Source organism: Podarcis bocagei, assembly GCF_964188305.1.
Source record: "Podarcis bocagei genome assembly, chromosome: 11".
Lineage (NCBI taxonomy): Eukaryota > Metazoa > Chordata > Lepidosauria > Squamata > Lacertidae > Podarcis > Podarcis bocagei.
Genome location: NC_138136.1, coordinates 25637903 through 25662791, shown reverse-complemented (window position 1 = coordinate 25662791; position 24889 = coordinate 25637903). Strand labels below are relative to the sequence as shown.

Sequence of the window (24889 nt, the reverse complement as noted above, 5' to 3'; positions counted from 1 at the left end):
ACCCAGAGATGCATTTTAAATAAAAGCACATATTCTACTCATGTAAAATTATCATTGTTAGCCACCCTGAGCCCGGCTTCGGCTGGGGAGGGTGGGATATAAATAAAATGTATTATTATTATTATTATTATTATTATTATTATTATTATTATTATTATTATTATTATTAAAAACACCAGGCAGGCCCTACAAATAACCCAGAGATGCATTTTAAATAAAAGGGCACATTCTACTCATGTAAAACCACGCTGATTCCTGGACCATCCGCAGGCCGGATTGAGAAGGTGATTGGGCCAGATCCAGCAGATCCGGGCCCCGGGCCCTAGTTTGCCTACCCATGTTTGTCCAAAACAATCACTTGTTGTTTTTAACTGCACTTCTGTGCAGTATTAATAAATGGTAACTGTTCTGGAAAGCCTGAGGTTACAAAAAACCAGATAAAAGGTATTTGCAACAATATTCACTAAGTGCATGATGGATATTTTTAATTAAAAAGTGCTGCAGATTTCATGTGCAAATAATTTTAATAAAGAAATCAATGTACTAATCAATGAAGTACAACCAGTTGCATGGCCTGCCACTTTTCTTAATTGAAAGCTATAGCATAAATTTTTTATGCGGGGTTTATTCTTTTTGTTGTTGCAATGTACAGGGTTAATAATTTGGTTTGCAGACTCATCTAAAGTCATAAAGCATGACTCCTGTTTTTAAAAAATCAATCCCTATAAGCACTTAGAAGCCAGTTAAATAAATAAACGTGCAGAAAAAATATATAGCTCCCAGATTTTGGATGAGAATTGAATTACAATTTTACATGTAATTAGATTAAATGCTATTTACTTTCATGGGCATAGTCAGTTAACACTGTTTCAATCAATGCTAAGCACTTATGCTGGAATGCTTATAAAGGCTTCTTGCACTGATGGAGAAGTATAGCTAATAATTTCTCATTGGGATAACAGTATGAGTGCCTTATACTTATGTAAATGGCTCACAATGAGCCTACTGTGAATTTCAAAATTACTGATACTTTAATTCTCTGTGTAAAATAGACTGCGGGGGGGAGGGACGACAAAAACTCGAGCTCATTTTGTTGTGTCAACTGTCTGTATAAAATAATCAAGTACAGCAGCAGTGGCAGACCACTCTCCCTTCCCTTGCATTTTTCCTCCTTCCAACATACACACCTGATTTCGGTGGTGGCATCTGCAGTGGTTTGCTTATTTATTTTAAAGCCAGATATATATAAGCAGCAGTGCTTAGAGAGATCACTGAGAGTGGGGATATTCTCCCAAGTGCTCAGGAAGCATTACATTTCCCCAAATTTGGTCTTAGGAAACACTGGAGCATATAGGAACACTTCCTGTTTCATGAGCACCTTAGATCTGCAGCCTGCTCTGGAGCCACTCAGAGCTCACTATTATCCAATCTTACAACATCTTTCCTGTTCCTACTTGCTATGTTAATGGTGCACTTGAGGCTGCAGCAGTGAACTCATGTGAGCATACCTCCTGGAAATGAAATGCACAGTCCAGAAGAAGAGGCCATGTGCAGTAAGATTCTTGCTTCTTTGTTTGGGAAAGGAGGAGAAGGAGGGAAAACCTCCTTTAATGTGCTACACTCTGCGGGAATTGCTGTTTCTTTGTTTTTAGATAGCAAGCTATATTATTAAGACACACATATGGTATGGCAATGTGTGTGCGCCTGTGTGAGTGGAGAACCCACATTTGTGCCACACCTGTTACTGGCATCCACCCAAAGATTCTGAAACATCTTGATTACCTTGTATATTGATCAGTTTTTTCTTTTCTCTGTAGTTCATTTGACAATGGATACATTTATCAACAAAAAGGACTTGGGCCCATTAAAGAGAGCACTATTCTTGTACTAGATCCCAATAGTTCAGCAGTTCTTCATTCCACGGGAAGAAATCTGTAAGTCTTTCTTACTTTTTAAATTCTTATGTTTGCCTTCCTTGTGCTGAATAAGTTCCTCACTTCATTGCAATCTATATCTATATCTATATCTATATCATCTATATCTATATCTATATCTATCTATATCTATATCTATATCTATATCTATATCTATATCTATATCTATATCTATATCTATATCTATATCTATATCTATATCTATATCTATATCTATATCTCTACTGTTTTCAAACATTATAAACTTTCCCAGTGTCTGGAAATAATTTATGCCCCTTCCTATCTGCTCACTGTTTAATGACCCAAATGAACCCAACTCAGATAGAAAGCAAATATTCTGTCCTCAAGAGGCAGAAAGACCAAAAAGGTGTGTTGTGCTTTCCTATTAGAATGGCAGGATAAATGGGAGAAAATAATACCTGCCCCAAGCTGGAAAGTAAGATACTAAACACCTACTCTCTGGTTTGGCTATAAAGTGTTTGTATGGGTAGTTCTGCTTTTATCATGAAATGAAGCGTGGGATTGAAACCCTCCCAACATTCTGTTGCTTGAAGACCCTTTTCCATAGCTGCTTTACTTCTGGTAACATAAAAGCAGTAGAGCATGGGGCTCTTGCCAACCCCACCCCATCTCATGGTCTCATTTATAGATAAAAGTTGATGCAGTCCCCACTTTGTAGCCAGACTAGTGAGTGCATATTTAGTAGACACTTGATCCAAGTTATCCTTCCTTGGGCAAATGCAGATACATCTAACTAAGGTTGGTGTCTCAAAACTAGCCTTAACTGCATTTTTAGCCATTTTGGCATTACAGCAAAAATAGTGCCATATTTTCCATGGAATAACTGTGGACATGTAGGTGGCATTTATCTTCTGGAGCCGGATAGTCTTGGTGTTTGCCACTTTTGTTTAATCTTTCTAAGTGTGTGCTTGCATGTGTGGATTTTGAGTGCTTCTCATCTGCAGAAAAGCATTTTTGAAAAGTCTTGAGGGGTGCTGCCTGCTGAGCAGCTAATATGAAATGTACTTGGATAGGAATAATTTGTTGGGATGAGGAGCTTGAGATGTGTCACTAACTTCCTCCTCTGTGTGTCAAAAAGGGTCTCAGAATATCAGATCCTCTGCTTCATTATTATTATTTTTACTATTTATAAACAAGCATATTATAATAAAGATAGAATTATTGGTATGCAGTAGAATGCCAAAGAAAACTGAGCTTTGAACCTACATAGTGCAAACATGGAGACTTTCCTGTCTCCCTTCCTGCTCTTCCCAAAGAAGCCTTTTTGAAGAGTTAACAGCACAGAATACATACAGTGGGAAATGATCCCAAATCTAGCAAAACAACCTTGAGAAAAGGCTACCCTTCACTGGCAGCACACTCCATTTTCTGTTCAGTTCTGAGGAGAAGCAGGAAAGTCTGACCCCTCATGAGCCACACAAAATGTGCCACCAGTCTGTATGTTATCTAAGTGTATATGTAGTATCAATTTTCTGCAAAGTTTGGGTAATATGCCTATTAATGTTAATATGCTGTTTACCTTAACTATGAAACTATGATGCTATGCGAAACTGCTTTTCCTTACTAACATTTCAACCTTGATTGTATTTGAGACCCACGTCTTTCCTCCCAGCAAAGTAACATATAAAATGACCACTAAACCTGAAAATAATGCCCAGGCGAGATTGTATCATTCATCACAAATTACACGGCACATTTAATCCAGTAGGTGCCCAAGGCGCCCATGCAGCCATGTTCGTCACTGGCATTAGAATGGCTCCAGTTACAGATAGGTAGCCGTGTTGGTCTGCCATAGTCAAAATAAAAAAATTCCTTCCTGTAGCACCTTAAAGACCAACTAAGTTAGTTCTTGGTATAAGCTTTCGTGTGCATGCATCTGAAGAAGTGTGTATGCACACGAAAGCTTATACCAAGAACTAACTTAGTTGGTCTTTAAGGTGCTACAGGAAGGAATTTTTTTATTAGAATGGACGTTTGTATTTTCCTGAGTGCAGTACTTATGTTTTACTGTTAAAAAATTTGATACCCCCAAACAACAGCGCTACCATGTGGGAAGATGCATGGTATGGAGTACAAATACAAAATCGGCACACAATAAAATCTTTAAAAAAGAACTTATTCTTTCCTTTAAGGACACAACAGTGGCTTTTAAAAATTTGGACCAGGAAACATTGGACAGGGGGATCGAAAGCCGTCTGTCTCTTCCCATGTTCATGTCGAGGGCTCTTCACTCCTCAACAGGAGAAGAGAACAAAATTTAGAGTGTGTACACACAAACAACAACATGGAGTATTTCAAAACTGGCCACTGGGTGAAGGTTAGGATGAAAGTCAATAGTAGCACCAAATTAAACCATTTACTCAGGAATGACAGGATAATGCAGCCCGAAAAATAACAGGCATTCAGGGTTCCAGTAAATTCGGATAAGAAGATTTCCTTTATATAAACATCAGTCCAGGTGTTTGTATGGTGCCTAAACAGAACAAATTATCCTACCTTGTTTCCCTGTTGCTTAATGTAGTTTTCCTTTATTTTGTTTTCAGGTTTTATTTACCACATGGCTTGAGCATAGATCATAATGGTAACTATTGGGTGACAGATGTAGCTCTTCATCAGGTATGCACAGCTAGCTTCCAGAACTACCGTACTAACTGTGTGACTCTGAATTTAGTTAGCTTCTCTTGTTAACAACTTGACAGCATGATTCTTCTCAGACTTGGAGGGATATTTGCCAAATGTTCAACTGCTTCATTTAGCACAACGGCCATGGATTGACATGCAGAAACGCTACTGAATTAACGTTGTTACATGCCTGATGATGGATTTCTTTATTGGGTTCATGAATATTAATGTATACGCTACTGTTCTCTGGAGAAAGACATTTTCTAGAGGACAGGCCTACGATGTAATCTGCAGCGGGTTGTGCAGGTCTACCTATAATATATGATTAAATGACCTGGAACTTTTTGCCCTTTTATATTGCTAGGTATTCAAACTGGCATCGAATGGCGCAGAATCTCCTCTGTTGTCTTTCGGGAGGGCTTTCCAACCTGGGAGCGACAAAAACCACTTCTGCCAACCCACGGATGTGGCAGTAGATCCAGTTACTGGCAATATTTACGTATCCGATGGCTACTGCAATAGTCGTATTGTCCAGTTCTCTCCAAATGGAATGTTTGTCATGCAGTGGGGAGAAGGTACTGAATAAGAAGCTGTTGATTCAATTAGTAAACCCACTCTTTCCCTATATAGCTTATGGTGCCACACAAATGACACCGCCTAGAAGTTTGGGTACACCTTAAGTCTCTATGAAAACAATTAGACTTAAGTGCCTATGAATGTGCCTAATGTTACCGTGTACAGTGGTACCTTGGTTCTCGAAATTAATCTGTTCCGGGAGTCCTTTCGACTCCCAGAACCAAGCTTCCGATTGGCTTTAGGAGCTTCCTGCACTCAATCAGAAGTTACGTTGGACGTTTGGCTTCCAAAAAATGTTCGAAAACCAGAACTCTCACTTCCAGGTTTGTGGCGTTTGGGAGCCGATTTGTTTGGCTACGTTTGACTACCAAGGTACCACTGTACATCTATTTAGCTTCTTATGGAGAAATTTCGAAGTCCTCCTCTTACCAGGTTTTGTTGCATGAAATTCAGTTATTAACACCCGGCATTGTGAATAGGATGCTTAATGCTTTCAGTGCACAGTTTGAAATCTAATATGTTTGGACGATAAACCATTTCAGTGTACAGTTTCTTGTTAGCTTAAAATATCAGGATTTCTCATTGTAAGTAGTGAGCAGTTGGACTTTAACCGGGTGTTTTCTCCTTTCAGAGAGTTCTCTTGGACAAACTAAACCTGGCCAGTTCAGCATCCCCCACAGCTTAACACTGGTGTCTGATTTTGGTCAACTCTGTGTAGCAGACAGAGAAAATGGTCGGATCCAGTGTTTTAAGCCAGAAACAGGAGAATTTATTAAAGAAATCAGGCACCCACTGTTTGGAAGAGAAGTATTTGCAGTTTCATATGCCCCAGGTAATAACTTAAAAAACAACAGCACCTAATGTCATGTATAAGAGACCTGCTTTTTTTCCCCTTAAGTGATAGTAGAAGTAGTATTCTTAACGTAGCATATTATTAAAATAATAAATGTACTTAATTTGAAGGATTGAAAGTTCCACCAGCTCCTTTTTAAAAACTGGAGCTAGGGTAGGAAACTTGAGCCTTCTCAAGTTTAAATACTTTTCTTAGGTTTAATTACAGAAATGTCTTAGCCTACTTGTACAATAGAAATCCATTTGCACACCGCAAGTTCCAGTTTCTTTCCCCTCCTTCCAGTCCATGTCTACCCCTAGAGAAGATTTTGGGGGTGTGCAAGAGGGATAATTTTAGAAGTTTTAAAATTATATTGTTTTAAGATCTGTTTTCCACCCTGGGCTCCTTTGGGAGGAAGAGTGGGATATAAATTGAATAAACAGTGGTGCTGGTGGTCATGGTAATGGTTGTATATGCCCACTCATGCTATGTTTGATCTCACCGTTTTTATATGAGATTTTTAAACCTGTTCTCTGTCTCACTATCATAAACGGTAATAGCTGCCAATATCTAAATGTTAAAGGCAGAAATAAATGTGCCTCCTCTGAGACAAATGTTTTTTAAATACATACCACCTTCTTCATTGGCGGCTGCAGATTCAAAAGCTATTTCAAGTGTCATTAGAGAGAACACAAAAATATTTCTACACCAGTAGAGGAAGAAATTAGAAATTTTAACGTGAGAAAAGAATGCTGGGTATTAAACCTCTTAATTAAAAATTGAAGCATAAAGGAAGAGATAAAATTAAAAGGGCAAATATTACAATACAAAAGTACAATATTGTTTAGATAATATTCGGTACTGAAAAGTTTGCAATAATTTAATGAGCAGTGTGAACATAATTGAAGTATTTGAGGAGAGGAACAGAAATATACACTAAAACTGTTTTTTTAGAATCATATTTCAGCTTTGTACATACGTTCTGTTGCATCTTGTTCAGCCATACTGCATTGCTAAATTTCCCCGAAAAGAGAAACCTGCTAGCAAACCATTCACTGTGGGAAGGGGGTACCCCAAAAATTTTTCACAGAGGAAGCTCAGTGTGACTTGGAAATGTCATGATTTGCACTCTTCACACCTTTTTCTACTTCAAAATGCATCTATAGGGCAAATAACTGCTTTGAGATGTGTTTTGGATCAGACCTACTGTGTGGGAACAAAGAATTAGATCCTGTTCCCCCAGAGTATCACCCCTCCTCTAAATGGGTCTCCCTTCCCACAGCTGCTGTTTGTACTAGGAAAGGATGCTGGGAATTCCATGACAGGTGTAGTTGGTCTCTGTAGTTTGTAACAGAGAAAAGCACTCCTGTCCTGGAGCCAGTTCTCAGCCCAGAAGACTGTAATTACAAGACTGTCATTGTGTACGAAAACAGAATAGAGTCTGCCTAAATATGCCAGTAGTGGCAATGTTTTCTCTTTAGGGAGAACTTTTTCAATTGAGGAAAATATCTCTGTTGGAGAGGCAAGTAGAAATCTAGTAATTAGAAGACAGCTGTAAATGAATGTTCAAAGGTGTGAAAAGGCTAGGAACAAGAGTCACAGCTTCTGGTACATTACACAAAATACATTACAAACAGGTAGGCCCATATAAGTCCTTCTTCACAAATCATATATAACTAAACCATAGTCTAAAATTGTTGTTGTTGTTGCTTTAATTGACTTATTTGTTGCACACTACAAAAAGGTTGAAAGCCAAAAAGGCACAGTATGTAAAACAATACATTTCAGTAAAACCATTCTGATAACAAATTCAGCGAAAAAACAGCGAAAACATCAGCAGAAGGAATATATCATCAAATGCCTAGAAAAATATATGGTTTACAATAGTTTATTGTGCCATATAAACCTAAAGATAGAAAACTAAAACAAGAACATTAGCAAGTAAACGTCTTGGTTATTGTAAGATACACTAGAGAGAAATGATAACTACTGAATGTCTGGAAGAATCTGTAACAAGTCTTTAAATATATACCCATAGTTTTTTCTGGACTAATCTTTAAAAAATGGCCTATCAATCATTTTACTGGAAAAATGCACTGTGATCCTCTTAATGTTCAGTGGTGTGTCTTTAATTATTATGGCTCAAACTCAGGTCATGTCTGCATAGGCTCTCTGGTGCCCTGCTTGGAGCAGGAGAAATGGTTTCTTGTGCTCCTATTTTTAGTGCTGAAAACTTTTAAAGGCTGGCTGCCCAAATACCATGACTATACTAGATATGGATTATGGCTTGGATCCTCAGTAGTGTAATTGGGCAAGATAACTTTTCCATCCACTTATATAAGGCACCTCTGATTTTTTGTGTCCCCCCCCACCCGCTCTCAGCAGTTCTCTGCACCCCATCATTCACACTTACTGTGTGTTCCCCAACCTCATACAGCCGTACCTCAGAAGTCGAACAGAATCCATTCCAGAAGTCTGTTCAACTTCCAAAACGTTTGGAAACCAAGGCACTGCTTCCTATTGGCTGCAGGAAGCTCTTGCAGCCAATCAGAAGCCGTGGAAGCTGCATCAGACATTTGTGTTCCAAAGAATGTTCGCAAACTGGAACACTCACTTCCGTGTTTGCGGTGTTCTGGAGCCAAAACGTTTGACTTGCAAGGAGTTCGGGATTCAAGGTACGACTGTATAGAGCAAAGTTCTTCAACCTCGGCCCTCCAGATGTTTTGAGACTACAATTCCCATCATCCCTGACCACTGGTCCTGCTAGCTAGGGATCATGGGAGTTGGCGGCCAAAAACATCTGGAGGGCCGAGGTTGAGGAAGCTTGGTATAGAGAGTATTGAAGGGAGTGCAGAGGGCTGGAGAGGGAAGGAGGAAACAGGAAAGTTGCCTTGCAGAAATTCTCTTCTCATGCTATTTATGACCCGTAGCAAAGTGACTGACGGGTGGGGTATATATTTGAATAATGATCAATGAAAATATTCCAAGAGTCAGCTTAAAAGACAAGAGAGAGTCTGGAGTGCTAACTTCATTTGATTTCTCATGCATTTATTTTTCATTATATTTCCCTTTTCCCAATTGATTCTAATTCAGAGGACTGCCAGTTGCTTCCTAGCAGTCATGGCTGAAAAGTTGCATCTGTTGTTTTGGGGAATCTTGAGTCCATCCTCACTATTAGAATGACTATTTCCAAAGTCTACATGAGCTGCTGCATGCTTGCAAATAAACAACTAACTGGCTCTTTGAGTCAGCACTGTTGTGCTTAAGACTGGGTTGTAATAAAAAGGAAGACTATAAGCCCCAAACAGATCACGGGAGAACAAATGTGTCTTTGCAGGTGGTCTGCTGTTTGCAGTTAATGGAAAGCCGTACCCTGGAGACACGGTGCCCGTGCAAGCATTCGTGATGAACTTTTCAACTGGAGAAATCATTGACACTTTCATTCCACTTAGAAAGGTAACACGTCGTGAAGCATCACTTGGTTTTATTAAAAATGCATGAACACTCGTTTCTTTTTCTCCCCCTTCCACGTCTTCTGCACATTTCAAACTTCTAGCATGATTTTTTTTGCAAATTACCTAGCAGGTGGAACTAAATTATTCTTCCTAGTTAAATTTTGGATGTTGTGTTGTAAGGCTGTAGTTAACAATCTGTCTCCTAAAAAAGATAGTTTAGGATCCTGATGCCTGGATCAGAGAAGCACCTACCAGCTTATTCACTGGCCATTGACAGTGAGTTCAAGGACATCACCGCCTGGTTTGGAAGTGATGCTAAGCTGTACATATTGTGGCACAGGAACAAGCCTCAGACTTGCACGCTCTTCCTTCCTCCTCCTCCTCCTGTGGTGCAGCTACTTGCTGGCTTTGACTCTGAAATAAGATGTGCATATGGGCGAATTAAATACTGACCTTGCCATGAGTGTTGCCTCTCACCTAAGCTTGAGACAAGCCACCTTCTCGTAAAGCTCTGCATGAACTTTCATGCAATCTATCATGCATTGCCTTACTAATTAAAAGAGGAGAAGGAGGGGGATTTTCTAAAGGGCAAGACGGACGAGGATGAGGACAAAAGCTTATTGGTGACCACAGGAGGGAACGGGAGCCATGTGTGGCTGGCTTGCATTTTGAATATGCAGTGGAAATGTAAATATGGATTGAATTTACTTGCACTCTTCATGATCACCAGCAATATGTTTAATCTATGTGGATCTTGCTTCCTCAGAAAATAGTGGTAGCCAACAATAAAACAGCACTGGGGCAGTGGGGGGGGGGGAAGCATGCTAGTATTGTATCTTTTCCCCTTAATCATTCTGTTGTAAATGATCAGTTTAACCTAAGCCATTAGTTACATAAGATGCTTCCTGAAATATGCAGAACTGGATTTGGTCACAGCTGGGATACTGGGCTAATTACAAAATTACACCGAAAGGGTTTCAATTCTAAGTGAGCAATAAAACGAACAAGCCCCAATTGCAAAGCAAGTTGAGAGCATTCTTGGTTGCTGAGTAAGAAGGCTGGTCCTTTTCAGATTTTCTTAGTGATCTCTGTTGCTTTGGAATTTGAAATTTCCATGAAATGAATCTGAAAGAGAGTGAATTTAAGCTGCCTGCTGACAAAGGGCCTACATTAATAGGAACCAGTGTCTGTTGAGGGATCAATAAGCTTCTGTGGTCAGAGAGATGTGAAGGGTTTCTAAAAGGGGAGGGAACTTTAAAGTAAGAGAATGCCCCGAGAGAGAGAGAGAGAGAGAGAGAGAGAGAGAGAGAGAGAGAGAGAGAAGCCATCTGTGTGAGAGTTTCACTCCTGGGTCCCAGTTCTGCTTTGCAAGGCTAGCAGAGCATTCATGAAAGTATTTGGAAACTTGAGTTTTACATCATGCTGCTGGATCTTGTTTTGTGTTTGAGCTGATCTTATCACTGTGTTGTTGTTGATTTTTAGTTTTTTTAATATTGTGTAATGTCACCTCAAGGGTTTAGACTGAGTTGAAAAACAGTATAAAAACTGATTAATAAGAAGAATAGCTGAATTCTAGTTGAAGTTGGTTCTCAAGTAGCCCTCTACTAAAGAAGTAAATCTGCAAAATACCACTGTGAACCAAGCTGAAATGATTTCCCCCTCCTTTATTTTCCACAAGGCAAGCTAGCTTTAAATTGTGCCACACACAGTTTCTAACTCAGAAGTTACTTGGCACACAGCGGCTTATTGCTTCATATGAAAAGTCCTTTTATTTAATTAGGCTGGAGTCAAAAATAGACAGGGTTGAAATATGATTTGTTCAGCCACATAAAGGAAAGAGGGGCCAAGTCACTGCATTATTATTTGTTTTCCCTTTCCCATTTCTTTCCACTTCTAAGTTGTCTGAAACTGCCACCATGCATGTGATGTCAGCATGCCACTGGATTAAAATTAATTAGTACTCTGGGATAGCTGTCTAATTTGAAAACTTAAAGCCAATGTCAGATTGGCTTTGAATAAATTCCCTCCCAACCCCCGCAGCATTTTAATTTCTGGTTATTTAGAATGGAAATCAGCATTGCTTATTAAAATCTACATTTGATCAGTTTTAAAGTAAGGATGCAGGTCCAGTATAATCTAAGATACTTCGCAGTGTTGTGTGTCCTTTCTACTAGTGGCTGGCGTTATCCCTGCTAGGCACAGAGAGAGTTGGTGCAGGGAGAGATTTTATTGTTGAGAAATGGGGAACATGAGCTCTCCAGATGTTGTTCAACTCCAATTCCCATCAGTCACTGCCAGATTAGCCAGTGGGCAGGGATGATTATTATTTGGAGTCTAGCAACATCTGGCGAACCACAGGTTCCCCATCACTGGTCTGTATGAACAGGGCCAGCCCACCGTGAGGCAAGGTGAGGCAACTGCCTCAGGCAGCAGGGTCCACAGGGGCAGCAGATCCCACGGTCCATCTTTCTTCCTCATGGTTCCTGTTGTAGATCTTCCCTGACCCCCTTCTTCATTGGTGGGGAAGGGCATGCCATTTTGGGGTCCGCCTCTGTGCTGAAATGTCTGTATACTGATTATCATTTTAGCGTTTATGTAGCACTTCTTACATGCAGTAATCTTAAGCATCATGATTAGCTTACCAGAGATTGACAGGGCAAAACAATGCAGCAGGGTCATGTTGTTTGAATCCTGATGGGTTGTCTGTTGACTTCACCACAAACCTGCAAATCATATTGCTGTACAATAAGACACCTCTGCTCCATCATTGGACTTTGTGCACCCTTTCACATATTAACAAAGCTTAAAACATTTCCTGAGTTTAATTCTACATCTAATTGTTGAACAAACAGCTCTAAATGAGCTTTTGTGTTGTACTGTGATGATCTCCAATTTTAATTCTTTGGCTCTTTACATTGACAGAATTTTGAGATGCCACATGACATTGTTGCTTCCGACGACAGAACAGTGTATGTTGGTGACGCTCACGCCAACAGAGTGTGGAAATTTGCATCCCCAGAAAGTAAGTTGTGTTTGCCTTCAATCATTTCAAGCATTATTTTCAGGCACATACTTAATCAACAACCCTGCTTTCTTAATCCCTGTTTTAAGAGCATTTCTGCAGCAAGATTTCATTAAAAGGGTTGGACGTATTTTCCAAATTCCAAAAAAGAGACTGGATTTCTGTGTTTCTAGTTTAGCCCAAGGAGACAGCCTATTTTGGCTATACCATGAGCAGTGATGTGTTTTCTAGGAAATTTTGAATCAGAAAATTTTCTGATGCTTGAAATTGATTGTGATCTGATTTAGTCTGTTTATCTGATTTGTATTAGTGAACAAAATTAAGAGTACTTGTGTTAATTTTATGTGCTGAATATTTGCAGCATTTGTATATCATCATCATCATCAAATTTGTACACCACCCCTTCCTTTAACCTAAAAATTGGTTATTTATTTATTTATTATTTTTATTTATTTATTTTACTTATTTTTGTTTTACTTATTCTTATTTATTTTTATTTTATTTTATTGAATTGAATTTATATTCCGCCCTATACCCCCAGGTCTCAGGGCGGTTCACAGAATAAGGTTTTGAGGGTTCCCCCCAATCTTCCAGAGCAAATTTAGGGAGGGCACAAGTGAGTCATTGGGAGGGGACCGGAGGAGAAAGTTTTCTGGTGCAAAGAAAAATCCTTGCTCTAATGAAATTATTTAGTTGGCTATCGCTATTTAGTTGGATTTTTCCTGGGGGTACTCAAGGGTACACAGTACCAGCACCTTTCCTCCCACCCCCTACATATTAAAAGTGTGGCACTTACTGTAACAACTTCATGGAGAGTACCGACACCTATTTTTGTTTCATTTTTTAAAAAAGCACTAAGTAGAACTAAGATTGGCTGCAGCCCACTGATTTTTAAAATTCATTTTTAATTAGTAAGGGGGAGGGATGTAGGACTCACTTGTCAATTTTTGCACTTTTAGAGGTTCACCAAGATGGTTTGCAGCATTAAATGCTGTTCTGCCATGCCTGGCATATTCTCCTGTTAGAGATCACTTCATCCCCATCTTGTCCCTCAGCATCTGGCATTTAATGTCCTTTGACAAGTCAACTGAGAATGGTAGTCACTCCACTGGCTGAATGATTTAATTTTCACTCTCCTAAGCCACTTTCACATCTTGTTAGCCTAAATATGTTGCTCCCGCTGGAACATTTGCTGCCACTTGGTCATTAAACCTTGGCTGACGGTGTCCCCTTCAGTAGCTCTGTGCTTTTTAAAGGTATAAACTCACAAATCGTTTGACAGTTCTGTTGTATACTATTTATCTAGGAGGGGTTCCCCCAAGTTTGTTTTACAATCTCGTCCCCAAAAAAGCATCTGAGGCAGAATACAACCACAATAAAAACAGTAAAACAAAGAATAACACCACCAGTCAGAATGAAACAAAGCCAGATGAGATTTATATATTTTAAGTACAAATTGCAAAGTGAACTTGTTTGCCATTTGCAACATTTAGAGCCACAAATGCAACTGCTTGCTATTATATACGTGGTTTATATGCCATTTACTTTATTTCTGCTCTGTTTTTGATGCAGAAGGATTCCCAAGGCTGCGTGCATAAAATAATGAGACACAATCACGTTAGGGCCACTACCATTCCATTCTGAAGTGTCATCCATCACCCCAAATACAGAATTGTGTCCCTTCCCATCCCACTTCCCCCCGACTGCTGGCCGTTGGTCAGTTGCTTGTCTGTGCACTCCTTATTCCCTCCCCTCTTCCTTTTCAAGGGTGGATTCAGTAGCTATGACTCAGGTGAGCTGCTGAGCAATGGTCACTTGCATCTGCCATACAGGTGCTCCTGACTTGAAGTGTCTAGGTATCTCTGTGGCTGGTTTGGTACCAGATAAAACTGATTTCCTCTGCAATGGAATACCCACAACTTCAGCTTTTTCACTAAGACTAAGGTTTTGGAAAATAGCTCTTGGTAGAGAATGGTGTAAAACACGCAGCAATTCCACGAACAATTCTGTTTTGACCTATGTTTGCAGCAATAAAGATTGACTGACTCACATTCAGAAATGAGGGGTGGTCCTGTTGTTCCCAAGAACTGGTCCCATCCCTTAGCTTAGCGGCACATGCAGTTTACAGGTCCCATATTTTCCTCTCTTGACTGAGTGTGAACACACACAAATGTAAATACGCATAAGATAATTCAGCACTTGTCACATGATTCCATCCCTTTTGACAGAGGTGGGGAAGATCCAACCTGTAAGCCAGTCTTGGCACACCAAGGTGTCCAGTTTAGTCTACAAAGCAATTTTTCCCAAGCCATACCCGCCCATCTGGTGACATCACTGGTGGGGACAGGATTGCAAAGCCAAGGCAGCAGGACTTAGTCAGCTGCTGAACAGGAATAAATTTCTGCTCAGTTCAGGCACCCCAGCAGAGGTTTTCAAACAGTGCTGCTCTGTGCTTTGAAGTCCTAACAACTGGAACTTCAAAGCACGGCATCACCTAACATCATAGAGATGTTAAGTTACTGCCCACCTGTCACATTTGGCCCATGGGAGATAAAATAATCTGCCCTGGCCCACTGGCCAAAGAAGTTTCCCTACTCCTGCGTTATGACAGTAACTTCTTGTCTGTCTCTTCAGTAAACCCCCTAGATGAGCATCTTTGCCATTTTCATTCAATTCGCTCGGTTTAGTGGCTTTAAAAAACAAAAGGCTTCTTGTATGATTAAGAGTGTAGTCTTCAGCTACAATGGGAAGAATAAGGATGTGTGAAGGTAATAAATCTTAATGTCTAAAGGTATGGAGCAGCAGCGATGTTATCTGCAGCTTTCCCAAATATATTGATAGCGCCATAATATGTAAGTGTTCTTGCATAGTCTTTTTAGGATCTGATGTTAACTAGAGGTTTTTGAATCCCGGGGTGTTGCCAGCCAAAGCCTTGGAATCAAAATGCCACTAAGACTCAGCTTCAGTGGACAGTGTTTGTGCTCTGCAAAGCTGAGTCATTTCTTCCAAGCCATCCACCATGCAAGCCTATGCCAAAGTATTTAACTGGGAATATATTGTGCAAATGAGGGGCAGATTCTGTTTTTCATGATGTTCATAAATATATCTTGAGCACAGGGCGTGGGCTTCCTTGATGCAGAATTTTCAGATGTGGTGAAGTGTACTCATCTAAGAAAGATGGTGCTTTATCTGAGGGATGGGGAAGATCTGGCCCACAGATCAAATTAGGCCTGCGAAGCCACCAGCCATACATACCCACCTGCCCCACGTGTGATATGGCATGTGGGACAGGTAAAGCCTCAGTTGCAGAAGAAACAACCAGGAGCCTTAGAATGCATTCCCCATTTTTCCTCTGATTTCAGCAGAATTTAAATCCAGCGCTGAATGCAAGCCCTGCTGGAACTGGCTCGTCTCAGGAGCTCCCTAATGGAGCAGATCCCTGCCAAAAGTGGGGTTTTCATTCAGCGCTGATTCCGAAGCTGTGGCTGCAAAGGAAGAATCAGGATGATTCTTCCTAGAGATGAAGCCATCATGACATCTCAGGTGGCCTGTGGTAGATGGGCCAATTCTGGATCTGCCCCAGTATCCGAATCCAGTTTCACCCCCGTTTTAACAGATTGGTTTGGGCGCAAGTCATACTTAATCCCGAGGTTACTATACTGGTTACAAAGGCAGAAAACCCCTTGAGTTTTGAGAGAGAGTACTTAGCTACTGTATCCCATAGATTTTGCATATATTGCCAATTAAGACCAGCCCTGCTAATCTTCTAAGTAGCGCAGGCTTGTAAAGGCAATTGTGTGTCACAAATGGTGGCCATTACAACCTCTATGAATCACACACATCACAAGGGCTTAAAAACTGTTTTTTTTTTTGTGTGTGTGTGTGTGTTGCAGAAATGGAGCATCGGTCTGTCAAGAAGGCTGGGATTGAGGTACAGGAAATAAAAGGTTAGCCTTGTCTCAGTTTGACTGCCTTGGGGGGAAATGTGATGGCCTTGTATTACTATAAACAAGATAAAATATGTTTTGGGGATCTTCCTCAACTTAATAGTCACTATGGATTCTATGTGCAGATAGCTGTCTGGAAAGCACTTGTGTAAGCAAATTAAAACTTTAATGCTGTCAAGATTTTTCAGTTGTGTTTGTTATTCCTAAATACGAAAGCACTAAGAGTTATGGCGAATCTCCTTATGCTAAGGAAGGTAGAGCTCAGGCAACTGACAGCAATGATCTTAGGAGTTCCTATTTATGGGCTTCCTTAACAAGGCAAGAAAAGGAAGTCTGAATCTCTTTAATGTTTTAAATACTTCCTAAAATATGATTTTAAAAATGGGCCATGCTTTCAGATATCAATGTACACAAGGTTGAATCTTGGTAAAATCAGGCCCTGTGCAAGGCCAAAATTTGGCCTCATGCCTCCTTCCCGAAGGAAGCACTTACTGGGCTTGGGGAAGAAGGCAGGCTGGTGACCTCTTGGTTCAGTGCCCTGAGTGGGGGAACCAGTCGTGCTGCCCTAAATCCACCTCTGAATGTACATACAAGCTAATTAACATAGTTGCAAACAACACACATACATGCAATTTAAAGCAGAGAAACCAAAATGCCTCCCACCCAAAACAACTTAATGTCTCCTACCTCCCAGTGAGGAGAGTGAGGACGTGTTCAAAGTAGATTTGCACTTGCAAACAAGAATTTTGAGTACTTCCAATGGAGAATGTGGGAGAGATGATGCTGGAGGTGCCACCTACCGTTTCTCTAAATTCCCCACAACTTTAAAATGGTTTGTTTTCTTAACAATACAGTCGTACCTTGGAAGTCGAATGGAATCCATTCTGGAAGTTCGTTCAACTTCCAAAACGTTCAGAAACCAAAGTGTGGCTTCTGATTGGCTGCAGGAAGCTCCTGCGGCCAATCAGAAGCCATGGAAGCCCCATCGAACGTTCAGATTGCAAAGAACATTTGCAAACTGAAACAGTCTGGATTTGCGGCGTTCAGGAGCCAAAACGTTCAAGAACCAAGCTGTTTGAAAACCAAGGTACGACTGTATAATCATTTGCAACTTTACGAGGTAGCTTTGTAAATGATCCAATTATATTGAAAGGATTCAGGCTAGATTAATCGTAGTAAATGAAAAAGAGTCTGAGAATTGGGCCATGTGGATGAACACTCTTTGCAACCGGTGTTGGCTGTAGTAGTGGTTAGTGGGACAGTTACTGACAGGGAGATAGGCGAGGCAGAGGGAGCTCAGTGTGTTGTGGTTGCAGCAGTGAAGCCAGTCTTATGAGCGCACACTGCACCCAGCTCCCTGCTTCTTACTCTCGTCTCTTGGCAACTGGCAGTGATGCTGGGCACTGGGAAGCCAGAGCAGAGCAACAGCATCATACGGACTTCTACTGATGAGTTGACTGCATTTGAAAGTTACCAAGCAACATCTTTTTCCAAAGCTTTCTCTCCCCCCCACCCCGACATCCTTTTCAAGAAACTGCATTAGCACACAAGCATGGCAGGGCTGAAATCTCATGAGGACAGACATCTTGGGAGATTTGGCAGTTCCTGCCTTGCCCAGCTGTGGCAGCCAAAGGCCACCTTCTGAAATTGTCATGCCAGGATGAGAGTTGCCAAAGCAGCCCTTCACAACAATGAGCTTCGAAATTCCATTTTATCCGTGAACTCACTGAGAGTTGAAAGCTCACTTATAAAAATTGGATTGTTGAGGGACCTTAACGTTGCAAAATTGTCATGATAAATAAGCCATACGATTCTTTTGGCACACAAATAATGGATTTAGACAAATAGCTTTTCCTCCAGGTGTTGGAATTTGGCTTGTTCAATGAGCCTTGACTATGGAGTCCATCATGTATCGAACTCCTTCACACAAACCGCATTTGCCCATGCGTAGCAACTGCAAAAGTCAATGATTGCCTGGGAGGAGGGTGTGTGTGTGTGTGTGTGTGTGTGTGGTCACATCTATTAAAAAGTGATCCAGAAGTTGCTAGTCCTATAAGACATAATGCACATGAAAGCACATGCAGTTGATTGCAGTGTGGTCTGTTTTGCTTGTCTTTCATTTGAAAGTTATAATTCCTGTTCCTTTCCTTCTATGGCAACCAATCTTTCAGCATCTTGCACTTGCTGCTAATTATTGTTTTACAGGAGGCTTCCAGGTGGCAGTGACTAGTGGAGATGACAACTTCTGCAGGAGTCAGTGGACAGAGCTCTGAGCTTTGTTGGAAGATCTGCTGCCCCCCTGCCTCCTAGACTGGCTCTGTTTGTGAGCGAATTGGCAGGGGGCTGTTCAGACTCCTGAAACCTGACCCTTTTATCGGAGCTATTTAATTTCACTTTTACCCTTTATTCTCTTCAATTCCCTGCTCATCTTCGTTATCCCTTCCCCTTTTAAGGATTAGTTAGGGACTTTTCCAGGGGGCTTCACGTAATTGAGGTTAGGACCTTTTGTGGCCTAAAGGTAAAGGGATCCCTGACCATTAGGTCCAGTCATGGCTGACTCGGGGGTTGCAGCGCTCATCTCACTTTATTGGCCAAGGGAGCCAGCGTACAGCTTCCGGGTCATGTGGCCAGCATGACAGCCGCTTCTGGCGAACCAGAGCAGCGCACGGAAACGCCATTTACCTTTCTGTCAGAGCTGTACCTATTCATTTATTTGCACTTTGACGTGCTTTGGAACTGCCAAGTTGGCAGGAGCAGGGACCGAGCAACGGGAGCTCACCCCGTCGCAGGGATTCGAACCGCCGACCTTCTGATTGGCAAGTCCTAGGCTCTGTGGTTTAACCCACAGCGCCACCCGCATCCCTAGTTCCTGCCAAAAAGCCTGAGCAGTTGGTCCAAAGCCACCTGAGGGAAAAACAGAGGTGCTCCTTTGGGAGGCAGTCGTGGCTCAGTCTGCTTTGTACCACCTGGCACAAAAGAAGTTTTTTTTCTTTGCATCTAGAAAAGAGGCTGCAGAGGATATCACACTGAGTAGGTAGTGGCTGAAGCAAAGCCGTTCTGCTTCACTAGCGGAGCCAGGCCGCAGAGCTTTGCCTACTCTGAGGAGGTACTTTTATTGCCTACTATTCCCAGAAGGTGGGCAGACATCGTACCCGAACTCAGAATGGTGGTCAGCCCTCTCCCTCCCTTTGGAGGACTCGTCTGGGTCCTTCCCCACCAAACTGGGAGGCAGAGGCGCCATCTTCAGAAGAACACTGAGGGGGCCTGACACAACATCCTGAAGTCACACAATGTCCTGACATCACTGCTCTTGGCTCGGCGTTCAGTCTCAACAATGGGAGCCCCTGGCCCCCTTTAAAAAAGGTTGAGGGGGCCCAAAGAGCCTTGGCCCCCTGGAGCTGGCACGCCTGCTAGGTGGTCAATATCACAACCCCATCAGGATGCCTCAAAGCTGTGAGCCCTGAATTTATGCCCTTAGGTATGTTTCCTATGGTAACTGGGAGGGGCCCTGGAAAGGTTTGCAGAATGGGTTCGGGGCCTTGTTGCGTCCCAGATGAGGCAGTCCTTGGTCCAGGCCCAGGAGGGTGGTGCCCACAGTCCCTATGGTTTCCGCTCCACCATGGTAGGGGAAACAAGGGCAAGTGAGAGCTCAAGTCCCGGAGTAGGTTGTCTGTAAGGCAGAGGGTGGCAGCTCCTCCAAAGAAGCTCTGAGCTCTGCCTCCTGACTCTTGGCCATTGGTAATCAGTGCCATCCTCCTTAAACAGAAATTCACTTTCCCCCCATTTTTTAATACATGTTATGAAGTGAACTTCCACATTCCCGTGGAGTCCATATGCACAGCGTGACAAACCTCATCTTTGTTCAATCTCCTTCTTTTCTTAAAGAAGCAGAGGCTGTTATAGAAGCCAGACTGACAAACAAACCCATGTCAAAGGAATTGTTAAAGAAAGAAGAAAAGCACCCTGTGGTCCAGCAGGCCAGCACCGGAGTCTCTGTTGTCCTTATTACGACGCTTCTAATTATTCCAATCGTCATCCTTTTGGCAATTGCAGTATTTATCCGGTGGAGAAAGACAAGAATCTATGGAGGTAATTAGCTAACTCTTAAATTGGTAACAACAATCCTTTTTCATGTCCAAAACCTTCATGGAAACAGCACAATAAAACTGTGTGAGATGCTTATTTCCCCACTACTGTGCAGCAGTCAAATTTGAGCAGACAAAAGTAAGATGTGCCATGATCCCTGTATCTCTGGCTTTCTTGGTTCGGAAAGTGGCTTTTTATGTTCCTTTCTCTGTTCGGATTAAATTTTCTTGCAGTACTTTAGCAGGGGGCAGTGTTGTTGTTGTTGTTTTTTTACTTTGTGAGTTCATAAAGATTGGGCTGTTCAAAATGGTAGCTGAAGAAAGCGCAGCCAATTATGGAGTGGTCTTGCTGTCTTTTGTGCTGGCTCTGAATAAGCTCTCTCTCCTTTGGATGTCTCCAACTTACTCTTTAGAATCCATCAGGGCCTCCCTTGATGTGGAATTCCTTCTGTATGGGCTAAAACAAATAACCCTTTGCTTCCTTTTCTTAAATTTCTATAATTTAATGCTTGCAAATAGCCCAGAGTAACAGCACCCATTAACTTACCTATTGTAGATGTATGTTCAGCAGCAGCAGCATTTTATCGGTTCAGAGTAAAGACCAAGTGTTAAGACCTATCCGTCAGCTAATTCTGTAAACAAAGCCATGCAATAATTGCAAGGAAACCTTCAAGTGGGATTTTAAGTGCAGAAGGGACAGGAAGAAGGCATGCTTAACCCTTCTCCCATCTGCCATTTCTACACTCTGCATCAACTTTCTGTGGCCTTTCCCTTCTCGTTCATAATGTGGAATTGGCTTAGAGCAGAATAGAGGAGGAAAGAGAGGAAAGAGCTTCCTTTAATGGTGTCTGCTCAAAATCTACCACCACCACCACCACTGAAAAGCTATTTGGCTTTACTAAAGACTCGCTCAGGGGCCTTATTACATGCATTTGCTAATAATATGTAAATAACGGAGGGGACTTCTCACATTATCTCAGGTGGAACTTGCACCTGTTCCGCATTTTGGCCCATTGAGGATGAGGGCCTTGCTCTTTTTGATACTGTCACTTATCCAAATCTGATCAGCTACACTGTCATGCTATGCTGGCTTCATGGCCCCTGTTGCAAAGGTGGCTAACCTGGGGTCCTCCAGCTCTCATCATCCCTGACTATTGGCTGTGTTGGCTGGGACTGATGGGAGTTGTAGTTCAACAGCATCTTGAAAACTCCAGGTTAGCTACCTCTTCCTTTTTAGCTGGATCACATCAGGAAGAACTCTTATTTGTTGTTTAAAAACTGTCAAAGCAGCTGCCAAGAGACAGTGAACAGAAATTGTTCAAAATGGTACAAAAATTGCAGTGGGTTTTCTTGGGGGGGGCGGCGCTTCAGAGACTATTTAGCGTGCTTGCCCCGTGTTCCTCAATAACTTGGATTTGCCCTAGTTTTTAGCTCCTGTAAGCTTAGGTAGTTTTCACATGGGGAACATTTTATAAATACCAGAAGCAATTCTGCAAGTAGGATATAGCTCAATATATAAACAGTGCAACACACGGTGTTTCCAAACAAGTGCTACTGTGTAGTTTTTCCCTATGGATATGACTTTTCAAAAGTAAACCTTGTTGGAAATATTTGAATTCATGTTTTGAATTCATGTTTTGAAAGGCTAGCTTGGTTTCACTAAGTTTGTCTAGTTTATGATAGATTTAATGAGGGCTTTAAGATTATAGAAAATGTAACTTGAAAAAAGAAATATTGCACATACTTTTGTAAACCAAGAAATCTTCAATAAACATGTTTTAAAAAATAAAAAAGTAATTTTAAGGGAAGTCACTTTTAGAACTTAATTCATTTTCTCATTGGGGCAAATCTAGATTCCACGTCTTTTACAGTCTAGGGTGCAGTGGCGTAGCGTGGGTTGTCAGCACCCGGGGCAAGGCAAGTAATTTGTGCCCCCTAACCCGTGGATTTGCGCCCCCTAACCTGTGGATTTGCGCCCCCTAACTCTAACCCCCAGATGTTGCGCCCGGTGCGGCCGGCCCCCCCTGCACCCCCCACGCTACGCCACTGCTAGGGTGATATGTGAAAGTAAAATTCTAATAGTCAGCGGCAGAACAGAATCATTTACAAATAGTGTTGTTACTTTTCAGCTGCAGACACAGCAAAACCACCAAGGCCCAACAGAGACTTTGCCATTTCAATTCCATTTCTCTTCCACATAGCTTGATTTGCACAAATCCTGCTTTATTTTCTGGTGTGTGTTGATAATATAATTCTGCTTGAGGGTGCTTGCTCCTGATGTAGCAATATGTCTCATTTTTATAGCTGATGCCGAACATAAACTTGATTCAAGTTCAGGGGGAATCCTGGGCAAATTTAGAGGTGAGTAAAGGGAAAGCAAAGACCAAGGATGAGGGCAGGAAATAGTCCGGGCACTGTAGCAACACCACATCATTTCCACTCCTCGTACGAGACTTGAACATGATGTCTATTGTGAGAATCTTTCATAAGCTGGTATTACAGCCAATTGGGGCTGGACATAAACATCGTCCTTCATTTACAATCTGGTGTTACACTCCTAAGAAGTCAGAGACCCATGAAAGAATAACAATAAATGTTTTATATTTTTAATAAAAGATCCATGAAAGTATTCTCTATGTGTTTATGGGCTCTTGTGTGAGATATTCCCAGATGTATCTAGCAAGTGAGCGTTGCATTGATTCTCTTCATTAGATGCTAAATGCCTGCCTGCCTCCTACCTAGTACAAATTGTCTGTCCTCTGCTAATGAATTTGGCAGCTATTCCTTAGGAGAATGCTGTAGTGATAGTGTTGAGTCTTCCCCTTATCTACCATGTAAAGCCTTGGGGAGCGGCTGATTTGGTTTGATGAGGAACACAAGAGTGTTCCTAGAGACACAGAACAATACTAAGAAATTGATCTTCTGCAAATCTTCCCTTTATATAATGAAGAAAAATAATGACTGCAATTATTTCTCTCAGCCGAAGTTCAAAATAATCCCTGAGCTAACTTTAAAGGGGGGGGTCAGAGAAGAAGATGGAGGCTATTATAGTTAAGAGAGCCAATCCTGCATTGTGACTATGTCACGCCTCTCAAGGGAAGGCATGATGGGGGAAATGTACAGAATTGAAGATATCAGCTGATTCCAACAGGCAGATCAGAGGACTTATTCCGTGAGTCACTTTATACTGACCTCAACAGGTTTTCTAAGAAGCTGCTGTTCTTGAACGAGCACAGCTGCCATCTTAGGAAATCAGAAAGCATTATGATCCAAAGTAGCGACTTGTGAGAATAATGGGCACATTGAACACTTTCTTAAAGTGTGTTTCCACTTTCAGGAAAAGGTGGTGGAGGCCTCAATCTTGGGAACTTCTTTGCAAGCCGCGCAGGCTACAGTCGAAAAGGATTTGACCGACTTAGTACGGAAGGGAGCGACCAAGAAAAAGATGAGGACGATGCCACAGATTCAGAAGAGGAAGATGCTGTTCCTCACCCTCCAGCGATACCTCCATCTTCCTGAAATTGGCCTTTGATTTCTACCTTGTATGACTCTACAAAGATTGCCGGATTTAGCACGTTTTAAGATTTTGTGTATTTAATTGTAAACTGTACTAGTCCTTTGTGCGACTGTACACAATTCGCCCCCTCCCTTTGGCTTCAGTTTGGTTTTAGAGTGTGACCATTTCATACCAGTGCCATTGTCTTCTGTGAACCTTTTAATAAAGCAGAACAATCCCATTTAATTGCAGTAATGATTTTGAAAGTAGTAGTATCTGCTCATTTCAGTTAGGGACCTTCTCTATATTTGTAAATAAGTCCCAGCCTCTGCTTTAAGAAAACATTTTTTCAGTTCCAGTTTTTTCTTTTGTGCCTTTTCACGTTCAATGCCCTTAACCTATCACAGAACAGAGAGAATTTAGTGCCACAATGAAACAAAGCTGCTAAAACTCCTATTTTTTAAAGAAAATCACTAGCATTCTGTTGCTTTGAGGGAAAGATTTTTAAAGCCTCTATTTAAAATGGTTTTTCTTCTTCCTCGAGAATTTGTGTGTTTCCAGGATGTCTTATTTTTAGATGGTTATACTGTTAGAACACTATTTTCAGAAGCTGAATGTAATTTGTGTAATAAAGTGTTCGCAGAGCATTAGCTGTCAGAGTGTACTTTGGAATTTTTGCATTGAGGTGGGAGAGGGGAATGGGTCTTTGTATGCAACTTTTTGTAAGCCAATACCTCAAACCACTGAATACAGTGCAAAGTTTTATCACTGCTTTCTACTAGCAGCGGGGAGGAAAAGGAAACCAAAGTGTTATTTTGTATGAAAGATGGAAGATGTTTTGTTACATGACATATTTTTTTTCTTTTTTAAAAAGCAAAACTTAAAAACCTAAAACTAAA

The 24889-nt window shown here is 41.4% G+C and overlaps 1 protein-coding gene and 1 long non-coding RNA gene across 7 annotated transcripts in view; one reads left to right on the top strand and one right to left on the bottom strand.

Annotated features, from left to right (window-relative positions):
• Positions 1-24640, top strand: part of PAM (peptidylglycine alpha-amidating monooxygenase) — a 129825-nt gene extending 105185 nt beyond the window's left edge. For 3 of the 6 annotated variants that reach the window (XM_081212367.1, XM_081212362.1, XM_081212363.1), the window contains 10 exons: positions 1818-1934; positions 4499-4571; positions 4942-5152; positions 5785-5985; positions 9323-9441; positions 12363-12462; positions 16356-16409; positions 20295-20498; positions 22799-22855; positions 23832-24640. In XM_081212367.1, the coding sequence (XP_081068493.1) occupies positions 1818-1934; positions 4499-4571; positions 4942-5152; positions 5785-5985; positions 9323-9441; positions 12363-12462; positions 16356-16409; positions 20295-20498; positions 22799-22855; positions 23832-24013 (1318 nt within the window). In that variant the 3' untranslated portion in view covers positions 24014-24640. The remainder of the gene's footprint in view (positions 1-1817; positions 1935-4498; positions 4572-4941; positions 5153-5784; positions 5986-9322; positions 9442-12362; positions 12463-16355; positions 16410-20294; positions 20499-22798; positions 22856-23831) is intronic. The other 3 variants (XM_081212364.1, XM_081212365.1, XM_081212366.1) reach the window with 3 other exon arrangements.
• LOC308597017 lies at positions 12940-16342 on the bottom strand. Its single transcript, XR_014012802.1, has 2 exons — positions 14156-16342; positions 12940-14048 (listed from the first exon to the last, which is right to left on the bottom strand). It is a non-coding gene; the product is annotated as an uncharacterized lncRNA (long non-coding RNA).
• Positions 24641-24889: the final 249 nt, after the last annotated feature.